The sequence below is a fragment of the Pteronotus mesoamericanus genome, unplaced genomic scaffold (genome assembly GCF_021234165.1).
Source record: "Pteronotus mesoamericanus isolate MK-2021 breed Mesoamerican mustached bat unplaced genomic scaffold, CSHL_Meso_final contig_42, whole genome shotgun sequence".
NCBI lineage: Eukaryota > Metazoa > Chordata > Mammalia > Chiroptera > Mormoopidae > Pteronotus > Pteronotus mesoamericanus.
The window spans coordinates 16,544,950-16,559,250 of record NW_026555157.1 but is presented as its reverse complement, the minus strand read 5'-3'; the positions used below and the strand labels follow the sequence as shown (position 1 = coordinate 16,559,250).

Here is a 14,301-nt window from a genome sequence, read left to right as displayed (position 1 = left end):
GTAGGACAGATGTAAATTTCATATAAGATGTAGGCATATACCTTATATAAAGTATATAATAAAATATAAAATATAAAGTAAAATAAAACTACTTTAAAAGAATTGTAAAATTTTGAAAATTAAAATGTGATTATAATGTGAGGAAAATATAAATCTGAGAAAGTATTTAGAATATGCTCAGATGGTTATTATAAATAAGACTATGAATGTTGCTATCTCGACATACTTTTTGGAGGAAATATGGATGCACCAAAGGAATGGAATAACTACTATACAACAGATGTTATGGGAATTCCCAGGACCATTAAATAGTTTTACTTCATTTTATATTTAGTTGCAAGCATTTTTTTCTTAGACCTTAAAGGTCTCTAATTAGAATACAATAAGAAAATACCTATAACCCAAGAGAAATATTTTTTTTTAATTTACTTTTTAAATATATTTGTCTCTGCCTCCCCCCCACCTCTTTCCCTTGCCCCCTCCCACCTCCCCTCCCTCCGCTCTTCTCCTTTGGAAATTTTGAATGTGATGGAAATATTCTATAACTTGATTGTAGAGTTGGTTACATGGATGTAGTGCTTTGTCACAATTCATAGAAAAATAGACATTTAAAATGGATGAACTTTAAGTACCTCATGCCTCAATAAATCTAGCAAAAGATAATAAGAGATGTTATTGATTAAAAAACACTTAAAAAAGATATCCACTCACTGCAATGTATAGTACTTATTAGATACTGATTTTCTGTTAAATGAAATTGAGACAATAGAAATACTAAACACTAGATATTCGATGACATTAAAGAATTACTATTTGTAGTAAAATTAAGATATTGTAATTATAGAAAAAGAAATATGTATAGTAGAAATACATACTGAAATTTTTACAGATGGTATGATTACTAGAATTTTCTTCAAAGAAATCTTGCAGTGGGAGAACAAGTAAACATAAAATATGATTGGCCATACATTGGTATTATTGAAGCTGAGTGATGACTACATATGGGTCCAATGTAATATTTTCTCTACATGTTAAAATATGTTTGAGAATTTTCCGCAATAAAAATTAAGGAATTGTAGCTGTTATAAATGTTTAGTGAATAGATTTTAACAGTACTGAAAGAATATTCTTAATGATTAGTGTTTATTCCAGAAATTTAAGCATAGTTATATATTTAAAAATCAATCAAATGTATCACAGTGATACAAATAAGAAAAATTATAGATTCTTTATGATACACACTAAGCAGTAAAGGCCAAATAATATACTCCTAATGGCATTTTTTTTTAAACCACAAATAAAAAAAAACACACTTTCTTAACTAGATAAAGCTAACAAAGCATTGTTTCTCAAAGTATGGTCCGTGGCCTACTGGTGTCTGGGGGACTTGGAAGTAGTAAGGGGTGAAAAATAAAGATCTGCTAAATCATGGGCCCTAAGCATTTACCTGCTATAAACACTACAAATATCCTTCCAAATTGATCTATGTTGCTTTCCATCCTTATTTCTATCCTTCTGCTTCCCCCCAAGGAATTCCCACTCCCAGTCCCCACTCCAGCAATTGAGAATTGAGTTATAGCTTAGTTGCTTTGCAGAAGGTATCCTGAAAGAAAAACAAATATTTGATTCTTGTCACATCTAATGAAGATTGCCTCTGCTCAAATACCATCCCCTTTAGGAAATCCTGCCAGACAGGCCCTGCCAGACCTGCCCTGCCAGCCTTAGCCTGACTTAACTTGCTAGGCTATTATATAGTCTTTTATTTTTGAATTTAATAGAACGTGTTCTAATTATTTGTTTATATGTCTGCCTTTTCCACCAGCATATGAATTAGTTTTGGTCAGAAAAATGATGTGTGGTTTTATTTTTGTTTTGCCTCCTTTAGTACTAAGTATACTACCTGGCACATACAATAACAATGTAATCTATGCTATAAAGATTTATTCATAATGAGTTGTTTTCATACTTTGCCAATAGTATATAAGCACATTTAATAACACAGAAAGAAAATAGAGAAGCCTGCTTTGATGCAGTTTTCTTTTCTTTAATGTGATATAAACAGAGATCTCAGGTTTCAGCTACCAGGCGGCCACGAGGTACCCCTAACCTGCTTCCAAACGCTCTGCAAGTCAAAATGTTTACCCATCCCCCAAAGCTAAACCCTCCAAACCCAGTAACCCCTGAGTCTTCTTTGACGTGGACATCGGAGGCGAGCGAGCTGGTCGCATTGTCTTAGAATTGTTTGCAGATATTGTACCCAAAACTGCAGAAAATTTTCGTGCGTTGTGTACGGGAGAAAAAGGCATTGGACCCACCACTGGAAAACCTCTGCATTTCAAAGGATGCTCATTCCATCGAATTATTAAGAAATTTGTGATTCAGGGTGGAGACTTCTCAAATCAGAATGGGACAGGTGGAGAAAGTATTTATGGTGAAAAGTTTGAAGATGAAAATTTCTATTATAAGCATGACTGGGAGGGTTTATTGAGCATGGCAAATGCAGGCAGCAATACAAATGGCTCTCAGTTCTTTATCACAACAGTTCCGGCTCCTCATTTGGATGGGAAACACGTGGTATTTGGCCAAGTAATTAAAGGAATGGGTGTGGCAAGAATTCTGGAAAATGTAGAAGTGAAAGGTGAAAAACTTGCCAAATTGTGCGTTATTGCAGAATGCGGAGAACTGAAAGAAGGGGACGATTCGGGAATATTCCCAGAAGATGGTTCTGGTGACAAGCATCCAGATTTCCCCGAGGATGCAGATATAGATTTAAGAGACGCAGATAAAATACTATTAATCACAGAAGACTTAAAAAACATTGGAAATACTTTTTTCAAATCCCAGAACTGGGCGGTGGCCATGAAAAAATACTCAAAAGTTTTAAGATACCTGGAAGGTTCAAAGGCTGTAACTGAGGAAGCAGGCAGATTGAAGCTACAACCTGTAGCTTTAAGCTGCATCCTGAATATTGGTGCTTGTAGACTCAAGATGTCAAGTTGGCAGGGAGCAATTGACAGTTGTTTGCAGGCTCTTGAAATTGACCCATCAAATACCAAAGCACTGTACAGTAGGGCTCAAGGATGGCAAGGATTAAAAGAATACGACCAAGCATTGGCCAATCTTAAGAAAGCTCAGGAGATAGCACCAGAAGATAAAGCTATCCAGGCAGAATTGCTGAAAGTCAAACAGAAGATAAAGGCACAGAAAGAAAAAGAGAAGGCAGCATATGCAAAAATGTTTGCTTAATAAGGAATTCAGTTATATATTACACATTGATGTATAAAAGGCAGTAAAAAAATTGAAGGGTTTTTGCCTATTATATATGATTCTTAATGTGTTTCCTTCGGTAGTTCAGTTCCCATTGTTTACAATTTAGAAATAACTGATAATGCTGTTCACTCTTAATAAAAGTGTTACAAACTACAGTGAAGTCATTTTTTTTTCATGGCCATCTACATTATTCACAAATAATAATGGTGTTCAACCTATTTTTAAATTAAAGGTACATCTTGTTGAATAAAAAAAAATGTGGTATATACAGACCATATATGAAAAGGGGGCAGGGAAACAAAAGTGGTTATTGTATAAATTTTAGAAGACAGCTATGTTATGAATGACTTTGTTATTCAATGATGTTTCACATAGTATTGCCAAACACAAGTTACATATTTTAAAATTAACATAACTGTCTCATGCATTTTATCATTATCATATAATGGGATGGGCAAAAGTTTACAGCTGTTCATATGTAAAAAGGCATGCAGGTTATGATTATTACAATAGCTTTAGTAACTCAAAAGAATTTCACAATGGCACAGTACACTTAGGTACAATCTTGTAAGCACTCAAATTGCTGGCCTGCCTTATTTGCAGTTTATTTGCTATAGTCAAGCAAGTATAGCAAGTAAACCTACAGTAAACCTACTTGTGCCCACCCCTGTATTAATATTTAGTATATACAAATAATTTAAAGTGATGTAACTTATTAAAGCTAATGCAATGAATAATAGTAAGGGTAGTTGACATTAATGATTTAAATTACTAATATATTTTTCATCAATTGAGATATTTATACAAGTTTTTTATTTATGTAATTCCAGTTGTGTTGCTTGATACAACAACTGTGCTGGGAGAGCTAGGATGGAAAACATATCCATTAAATGGGGTAAGTTTGAATATGTTTTTAAAATTGTCTTCCTTGTTAGGTATTTAGGATTTGTTATAAGATGGATGAATGGTGGATTTTTGGCTCTATGAAGTATGCATTTAACATATAACTTAAATCCCATAGAAAATATTAAATCACAATTAGAAGTGATAACCAGTAGGATTAATGTGTAACACATCTTTGTTTTCTTCTAAATTAGTAATGATTCTTTAATACAGTGTTTATACAGGGTAATATTAGAATATCTCATAAAATATTTTCCTTAGAAATAAATTTCTATGGATATTTTAAGACATGTTTCTGTATACATGTTATTTGTACCCTCAGTGAGTATTTATGCATAAACAAATTTTAGATTATCATAAATGGAGTTCACAGATATTAACAATTTGGTTTTTATTGGAAACTGTGAGTCTACTAAGGCAATATGTGCCTTTTCAAGTTGGCAAAAAGACATACTATGATTAGATTTTTTTTCTTATCTGAGAGTAGTTGCTTTTGAAAGGCTTATAAGGATGTATAATTTACAAAGTACAGTTTTTCAGGTATTAGTTATGATTATACATACTTGACTTTTTATGTTTCAATATATTTTGCATTATTTCCACATTGTCATACATTTCTACATTTTATTTCAAGCAAAAATAAAAAGATATTATGTAAAGCTTTTTACTTTATTTTTTGTCTATTTAAACAACATCTTGAATAATGGAGGTAGTCAACTGTTTTTAGGTATAGTTGGGTTAGCTTTCTTTCCTTTCTTAGAAATTGTATTTTTCTCATTTATCACATTCTTGATCATTTTACACTGCTTCTTCCATTAGATCTACAAATTGAAATTTGAAAGGAGAAGTTGACTCAACAGGTTTTATTTTTTAGAATCATTCCAACATTGCTGTTTGAATTTGACTTTTTATATCAACGATCATTCAATAGTTGCTCATTAAACATGTGCATTTTCATCTAAATATTCCTATAAAGAGTTAAATCTTCCTGTTTTTGTTTAACAGGCTGTTTTTTTAAATTTGTTTGCTTTATAGACTTTTATTTTTAGCTGAAAATTTCCTTTTATTATAGGAGAGCTCTTTATTAAATTGTTTATGAAAAATATATCTTTTAAATTAAAATTATGCTTTAACCTTCATTGTCTTCTTTCCATTAAAATAAGAAAACATCAGTATTTGTTGTGTGTATCAAGTATGTCATGTTCATCACAGTTAAGAAGTGAAACTTTTTTCCTAGAAACCTTCTAATACAATACACATCTCTGTATAAGTTCTTAGACAGAATAACTGATAGGAACTTACAAATAATTTATAAGCCATACCTTTTCATTTTCTGAAAAATAAACAAAAATATTAGAGATGCCATTATCATTGTGTTCATATAGTCACACCAAAGAATCATGGGAGGAACAGGAGTTATACTCCTGCTCTGATTGTGTTCAGGCTGCATTTCTGAGCAAACTGGTAACTGGGACACACAAGGATGTACAGAGTTACTGCTATCATTCCTGTGATGATTTTATCATAGGTATTATGAAATGAGGAACGTTTTACTCCTTCTGGTTTATTAGAGAGATATGACAGTCTTCATAGTTTTCTATCCACCAGACACTGAACTAAGAATTTTATGTTTTATTTTCATAATCACCCTATAGTGAGTAATGGCCTCTAATTCAAAATGAGCTATTTCTGACTCTGAAGCCTGTACCTTTATCATAGTACTGCTGACAGAGAGGAACATTGGAAACTTCATGAAAGGCCAATTATTTACATAACTGATTGAGGTTATTTTTCTCCCCTTGATAAATAAACTGAGATGTGCATTTTGAACACCAGCCAAGGATCAGCTAAAGGAAAGAGAGAAAGAAGAGGGGAAGGAGAATACGGTAGAAAAGAAATATGATAGAATAAAGAGGAAAAGGAAAAGATGGTTAAAATTTATTGAGCATTCACCATATGCTACACTTTGTTCAGAAGCACATTAGTCACATCAGTCATAAATCAAGTACAGTTTTTCCTCTATTGAAAGATGTGAAAATAAAGACTCAGATACATTAAATAACTTTTACAAGGCCACAGTGCTAGGCAGTAGTACAGCGAAAATTCTAAGCCAAACGTATCCTAATCTTAACACTTATGGGTGGTCATTTCACAGGTAGGTGCTTTTTATTTCTTCTAAGATTCTAGCATATAAAGATAAAGGCCAATGACCAATATTGTAGACTATAGAGGGAAAAGTAACACATAGATTTAGATGTTAAAAAGTAAATTGAATACTAAATTACCATGGAATATCACCATTGGATTAAGCTATATTACTTTTATATTGTCCCCCAAATAATAATGCATAAATGGCAAGTGTCAGCAGTAGAAATACTTGAAAATGGGAACACATGAACACATTTTAAAATAGATCACATACATTTTAAGGAAAATTTACAACTTAATTTTTTTCTTTTAATTAAGAGGATAAATTACTGACAATAATGGAGTTTTATTTAATGCTATTTATAGGTTAAAACAAGAATGTAAGTAGTCAATAAGGATGAAGAGCTTTGAAAAAGAGGCTCCTAAATACAAAAATGGAAATCATCTAGACATTGATACTGGTTAAAAATTTAAAATCTCAGTTTATAACATTTAAACTAGCATTTATTTATGTATATATTAAAGGTGTAATTATATCTATTTAAAATTGTATAATTTTTTAGGTTCTCAGGTTTATTGAGCCATGCAAGTTTGAATGGCCATTCTAACTAAAGTTGCCCTTGTTTCAGAGACACTGTTTCAGTTGGTTTTACAAATATGCCCGGGATAGAAAAGACAACTATATGATGTACTTATTTATCAATTTCATGATATAACATATATTAGATATTTCTCTGAATAAAGTATTTCCTAGGAATTTTTTAATCAATGAAATTTTCATTTTAGAAAGAGTTGAACTAACATGTTTTTGAAATTATATAATGTACTATATAAAATATAAGTGATTTAATAACAATCACTTCATTTTTTTAATTAAAAATAGCCATTTCATCAGTAGTATCATGCTGATAATGAGAGGAGTAGGCATTCACTTTGTACCTGTGAACAAAACCCTTAAATGGTAATGGAATAGGAGGTGAGCACCTTTGGTTAGCAAAGATGAGGAGTCTTGGTGACTCTTCAGGCTTACATACAGAAAAGGAAAATATATTTTTTCCTGAAATATTTACTTGAAAACATTTGTGACAATTTTTAAAGTATACTTTATTTTAATCAATGTCCAGAATTCAATTTAATAAATGTCTATTTTATGCTCTCTGTGCCAAGTACCCTTTTAGAGTGCTGAAAAGAGTTTTCTTATATCTTAAGAGTCTTGTGTGTAGAGATAATGCTACATAATCATAAGCCCAAAGAAAGAGTCTTCAGGTAGTTTTAAATAATATTTTGTGAAAGAATAATAAAGGCAGGGATTAATCCTGATCAGGGAAAATTGGTAGAAGGATGTAACTTGTCAGCTCTTTCTAGTAAACTGTGAAAGAGTCACATGTGGGCTGGAAGAGAGGACAGAAATCACCTTTTTGACAAAGTGAATGGCTTGAGGAAAAGCACAGGATTTTAAAATGTGTCCATTAAATTTCAAGGATGTTGAGAATCATTTGTGTGGCTGGAATGGAAGGATGTAGTGGAAAATAAGACTGTGATCTAAGTCATATTGTGGAAAACTTGGAATTTAAATGTCTTAATTGATCAAGATAATATATATCTCAGTGCCAAAAATTACAATAAAAGTAAAAACTTTTCTTGATTCACTTAAACAAACAAAAATTATTGTAGTTTTTTATTGTTGTTGTTTAAGGCAATAATATAGACCCCTGGAAATGAAAGGATGTTCAAAATATTGGTGATACAACATTACAGTCACATGTCACTGAACAATGAGGCTATGTTCTGAGAAACGCATAGCTAGGCAATTTTTTCCTTGTGTGAACATCATAGAACGAACTTACACAAGGTGATTTTATAACCTACCAAACACCTTGGCTATATGGTGTGGCCCATTGGTCCTAGCTACAAACCTGTATATCATATTACTATACGGAATACTGTGGGCAGTTGTAACATGATGGTAATCAGCAATTGTGTATCTAAACATATCTAACATAGAAAGGACACAGTAAAATGTGGTATAAAAGCAAAAAATCATATGCCTGTATAGGACACTTACCATGAAATGAGCTTCCAGCACTGGTAGCTGGTCAGGATGGGTCAGTGATGAGAGCTGAGTAACTGTGAAGACCTATACTACTGTAGATTTTATAAAGACACTCCCACAAGCCCTCCCCCCAGCTTCCTTCCAACAGGGTCAGAAATAGGGTCAGTAATGCTCCATGAACAGGGATGTGGTCTAAATTGATTGGATATATCAAAGAGACACTGACTGAGTGAGGTGTAGGTCGTTACAGTAATTACCTTCAGGAGAGGAGTGAAAGGTGGCCTAAGGATCAGTAAGAATAAGAAATCAAGATGGAGAGATAAAGGGATATAGGAGATTGTCACAACAATGTGGTTTTGGCTATTGCATGTTGGAACAATGGTCAGATTAGGAAACTTTTGTGGTATTCATTAAAAAAAGAAGTTTATATAAAAACATAAAAAAGGATTTCACATAGAGAAAGTACAGAACTGATTCAATATTTTGACTTTAGAAATTTGTTTTTGGTTACATTGAGTGGCACAAAGGGCTCTCTTTGGCATTGTATTAATAGAAAAAAAATAAGACTTGTGTATGCTTTACATCATTACGACCTAAAAATATTTCCAAAATATAGGGACATTCTGGCTAGCTGGCTATACACTACTACAGAAAGCTCTTACTAAAGTGTCAGTGGCATTTAATACATGTTAAGGTAGCTGCTGTAGACCTGTGTCCTTGTATAGGATTTTAGGTCCTCAATGAAGAAATTAGCAATGTACTTTGAAGAACATCAAGCTGGGTCTAGGAGGGCTGTTTCACCCACTGAGTATGTAGTTCTTGGAGAGACAGGCTCCTCTGCTTAAACAGGTCAGTGGCTGACTGATTGGGATGTAATCTGTGCATTCAAAATTGGGGTGCTGTGAGTGAGAGGGGTTCTGTTGTCAAGCGCCACAGATACTGTTCCTATCAAAGAAAAATAAATTCTCCTGAATCACATATTCTTCCATTTCTTACAGAAAATTCAGCTCCATTATAATCTTATGCAACTGCTATGGTATATATGTGGTCCATTGTTGACCATATGTGGCATATGACTCTATTCATATACGGAGAACTGAGTGAAATTGAATACTTATGTTTGTATAGAAGTTGAAGTTTCGTTATACAAAAAAATTAATACATCAGAACATTTGGGTGATAATTCTTAATACTGTGCTCTTATTGTCTAATGTCAAAGACTGTGTTTACATAATTCAAAACTCTTAAGAAATTTATTCTATAGGTATCCCTCCATCCTTTCTGTGTCAAAATACTACATTAAGAATAATTATGATGATCTAGCAGAGTAGCTAAGAGTTCCATGATCAATGAAAGAATGCTGCATGAATAAAACGTTTTGCATAGTACTATAGATGCTGTGAGTACATACTGAAGCAGTGTTTTCACAAACATTAAGTACAGGCATATACCCTAGATTTTTATTTGCTATGAATAACAAATAACTAGTTAATACTTAATCTTACTCTGCAAAAAACTGAAGGACCTATTTCAATTTTGAAAATCTGGGAAGGAGACAGCTCATTTTTAAGAAGTTATGCCAGTCTAATGCTAATGAGAGAAAAAGAAACATGAAAGATACTACTTGCGTAGTAACTACTTACGCAGTAACTTTGTACAAAGGAAGAAATTAAAAATTATATATCTCCTGAATTTATTCTTGTAATCTGAAAATGTATGAAGTAAAATTATATAAATTTTCTTGACATACTTTCATGTTTACTCCTTTCCTTTTGATATTTTTATTTTATTTATTTTTAGTCAATATATAACATTGGAGATGAAAGAGAAAAAATTGTAACAATAAGAGGGGCTGTAGTTAAATGTTATTTTAAAAACCCTTAATCTCACTCTAGAACAGCCCCAGCAATGCCACATAGCAAGGGGTATGTCATATTGGGGCATCTTAGCTCAATAGTAACTTTATTAAAAAGTTAGAAACCAGAAAAATAAAAGGCTTTGTAATATAAAAAAAGTTTCATGATTAAAATTTTATATTGTTTCTTTTGGGCTTTAGTAATTATATTGGATACTTCTGAAAATGTAACAGTGGTGTGGCTTTTTAATTTTGATACTGTAATTAAAAATATAAGTGACTTGCTTGGCTACTGTAATTAAAAATATAAGTGACCTGCTTGGCTAGCCTCATACTAGTTATTAAAGGTATTTATAGCCAAATAAAACTTTACAGTTAAAACATAGCATTTCATAATAGTAATTCTATATTATTTGATTTATACTTAAAATTACATATACTTAATGTGGATGGAAAAACATGATTTTTAAGCACTCCATCAACACACCTGAAAGATTTTCACCATTTATTTTTATTTATAGCATTAATTTTAGCAAGGAAATGAAAGATTTGCTTATCTCAGATATTTTTCCACTCATATTTTTTCACTGTCCTTTTGGCAACTAAGAGGTGACTAAGTCTTCAAAGCTCATTTTTAATGTATACGTCGTGGATCAGGTCTTTGCTACAAAGTCATAGTGGACATAGATATAGGCATGCCAATATTCAAAATCAAGCTTTCTTTTCAACAGTGAAGTACACTTTGATAAAAAACTGAGAGAAAACTGAATGTTAGTAGGAAAAAAAGTATTATTGAATATTAATGGCATATTTTATTAATCATGACAATTAGAATTTGGAAAACTTTGTTTCTCAGGTCCCAATTATTGGTTTTAAATAGTGTATTATGTGTATATTTTGCATGCTGTGATTTATATGATTGTTATGGTTTGAATAATGCAAAAACATATAATATGTGTAATTTTATTTGTTCAACGTAGTGAATTAGAATTAGGAAATTTACCTTGAGGTATTTATGAAAATAAGTATACAAGGCATTCATGTCTAAATAAAAGCTGTAAGTGTACTTTGGGTACTTATTACTAACTAATTATTAAAATTTTAAGTGTTATACTAAATACAAAGTTAATGATTTTTATAATAAAAACTAATAATTTTTATAATAAAAGAGGCCTATACTATAAGTTAACTGAGTGGAAAGATATTTTATTCTATAAATTAGAGCCCACCATTTTCCAATACCTTTGCTCCAAAGTTGAAAAATCAATAGGTTGTATTTATGATAGACAATGGAGTATCTATTAATAATTGATTTCTATTATTATAATTTCTATATTTCATATTATAACCACACCTTGACCCACTTCCCTCTTTCTTACCTAAACATTAAGCCCTCAGGACAGTGAGGTTCTCGTCGACATCCACTAGTCTTTGGAACAAGATCCTGGGTCTGTTGACTGTTGAGACAGAGTTCGCAGTCAAACTAAACATAATATCATGGCCTCAGTCGTGCTTTAGCTCCAGACCACAGGAACAAGTCCTTTAGAAACTGGACAGAACACCTCCGTGGCTGACATCAGGACTAAGCACAATAATAGCCCCCTGACCCAAACAATTAGCAGGGACCGCAATCCTAACTGTTAGTTACTATGATTAATGATTTTTTCCCTGTATAATCGATCCGCTGGAAGTCACCAAGGAGCCAGGTCTTGAGCATAAGCTACCTGTGACTCTGAGCAGGCACCATCTCCTTAATGCTTACTTTCCCCTTCTGTCTGGTAACAATATAGTAAAACCAATTTATCCTAGTTGCAGACTTTAGTATTGCATTTAATTAATTTTAGAATACATTGAAATTGTTCAAAACTATATGTATGTGTTTGAATTCTGAAAATAAAAACTCTAGTGATAATTTCTGTTAAAATGGATTGTTTTAGTTATTTTCATAACCAATATCTAAACTTTTCCTTCAGAGAAATGTTACAAACTATGTGGTAGTTTTCACAATACCCATCATGTTAATTTCAATGATATTATTTCACATTTCAAAGAAACAGCTTTCAGTTTTGGAAGTTTCTATTGTTATATTCTGAAACTCAGATTCTTTCCTCAATCATGCCATCTATTAATGAGTCCATCAAAGTCATTCTTCATTTCTGTTACATTGTTCTTTATCTCTACAACTTGTTTTTTATTCTTTCTGAGGATATCTATCTCTGCTTAACATTGTCCATCTGTTCTTACATGCTGTCTGCTTTATCCGTTAAAGCTGTTAGCATATTAATCATAGGGTTTTTTGGTTTTTTGATTTATGTTATTGTTGATCCTATTGCAAGTGTTCTCCATTACCCCCTCTCTTTGCCTCCCTCTACCCAGTCTGTGCCCCTGGCCTTGACACCATACTGTTGTTTTTGTACATGTGCTATGCATGTATGTTCTTTGGCTAATCTCTTCCATTCCCCACCCCCGCCACTGTCCCCCTCTGAGATCTGTCAGTGTGTTCCATGTATTCTTGCCTCTGGTCCTATTTTGTTCACCAATTTATATTTTTCATTAGATTCCATAAATAAGTGAGATCATATGGTATTTGTCCAGTCTGATAATTCCAACGTCCCTGCCATATCTGACTTTGATTCTGATACTTCTTGTTTTTTAGCATTTCAGTGTTTTTTGCTGTTGTTGTTCTGTTTTGTTTTTTGTCTTTTAGTACCTTGTACTTTTTAATAGTAAGGTGGAGATAATTTTGGGGTAAAGGAACTGTAATAAACAGGCCTTTTGTAATATAGTGGTAAGGTATGAGGGGAGGGCAAGTATTCTATTGTTCTATGACTAAGTCTCAGTCTGTTGGTGAGCTTCTACCCCTGGACTGTGAACTTCACCAACGCTTCTCAGTTTTCTTTTCTCCCATTAAGTGGGACAAGATAGCCAGAAGGAGCTGAAGTTGGGGATTTCCCTCCTCCTACATGGAAGGCTAGAGTCCTGGGTATTTTTCTTTCCCTCAAGTAGGTAGATTAGACTCTGATAAAATAGTTTCTCCTGAAGGCAGGCCTTTTTAAGAACAAAATGTTTTGGCATATTTCAAAGTGTGTTTGCTTTTTCTTTTTTGTTTTTTGTTCTTTACATTTTCAACTCTCCTAGACATTATATAGTTGGCTGAAAAGTTGCCTAAAGTTTCATAAATTATTATTTTACTTAATTTTTCTTACTCTTCTCTTTTTATGCAATTAACTCCGAATTTTTTGCTTTCTCTTCATTCAATCACTATCAGTAACAGCTCTATATTCAAGTCCATTCAATGTAAAAATTAATCAGGCTTTTATGCTTTGCTTTACATGACAATGCTGCTGTTATTCTTTACATATCAATAAAAGAAGAGTTCAGAGCTATCCTGTGGTATGCAGGTTGAATAGTAGACCATGACACTCCCAGGAACTCTTTGAAATTTAGTTCCAAATATATATTTTGGCTTTACAGGAGACCTAATGTAAATTTCTGCCTCAGAGTACTCAAGTTATGAATGTGTCATGGGTCTGTAATAAGAATTGTGCTTAAGCACTTTACATGCTTTTTCATTTAATCCTAATACTACCTATTTGATGTTAATATTATTAGCACCATTTTATAGATGGAAAATGAAACCTGATAAAAGTTCCATAACATGTCCAAGTTTGTGGTGACACTATCTAAAAGATCTTGTTTTAAAACCAAGGTCTCCTCAATCCCAAAGCCGGGGCATTTAGCCATTCAGTGCACCCATAACCGTGGCTTGATTTTCAACATTGTTATTGATACAGTGAGAGTGTAAAAGAAGCTATAAGATCATTCAAACACATTTTTAATGAGTTACAATGTTGTAAGAATGACATAGATTTTGTGTAAAAATATGTAGTCAATGAAAAGTGCTAAAAATGTTAATTCATCTTTGAAAACCAACAAATATCCCACACTAAGGATGATTAATTATCAAGCACTGTTGTTTAGTCGGTGGCATAACAATATTTGGTGTGTGTTTAGATTGTTTTGATATTTTTCTCTTGCAAAATAAACATTCCTTTACTGTATTTCTTCTGCA

General features: G+C 32.5%; 2 protein-coding genes across 3 annotated transcripts in view; both read left to right on the top strand.

Moving 5' to 3' along the window:
* Positions 1–3,247, top strand: part of LOC129073618 (peptidyl-prolyl cis-trans isomerase D-like) — a 57,642-nt gene extending 54,395 nt beyond the window's left edge. The window contains 1 exon segment of the mRNA XM_054577253.1: positions 2,130–3,247. Within this exon segment, the coding sequence (XP_054433228.1) occupies positions 2,130–3,246 (1,117 nt within the window). The 3' untranslated portion in view covers position 3,247.
* The window catches only part of EPHA6 (EPH receptor A6), an 877,165-nt gene that overhangs the window by 60,528 nt on the left and 802,336 nt on the right, over positions 1–14,301 (top strand). For both annotated transcript variants that reach the window (XM_054577406.1, XM_054577405.1), the window contains exon 2: positions 4,101–4,165. In XM_054577406.1, coding sequence (XP_054433381.1) covers positions 4,101–4,165 — 65 coding nt within the window. The remainder of the gene's footprint in view (positions 1–4,100; positions 4,166–14,301) is intronic.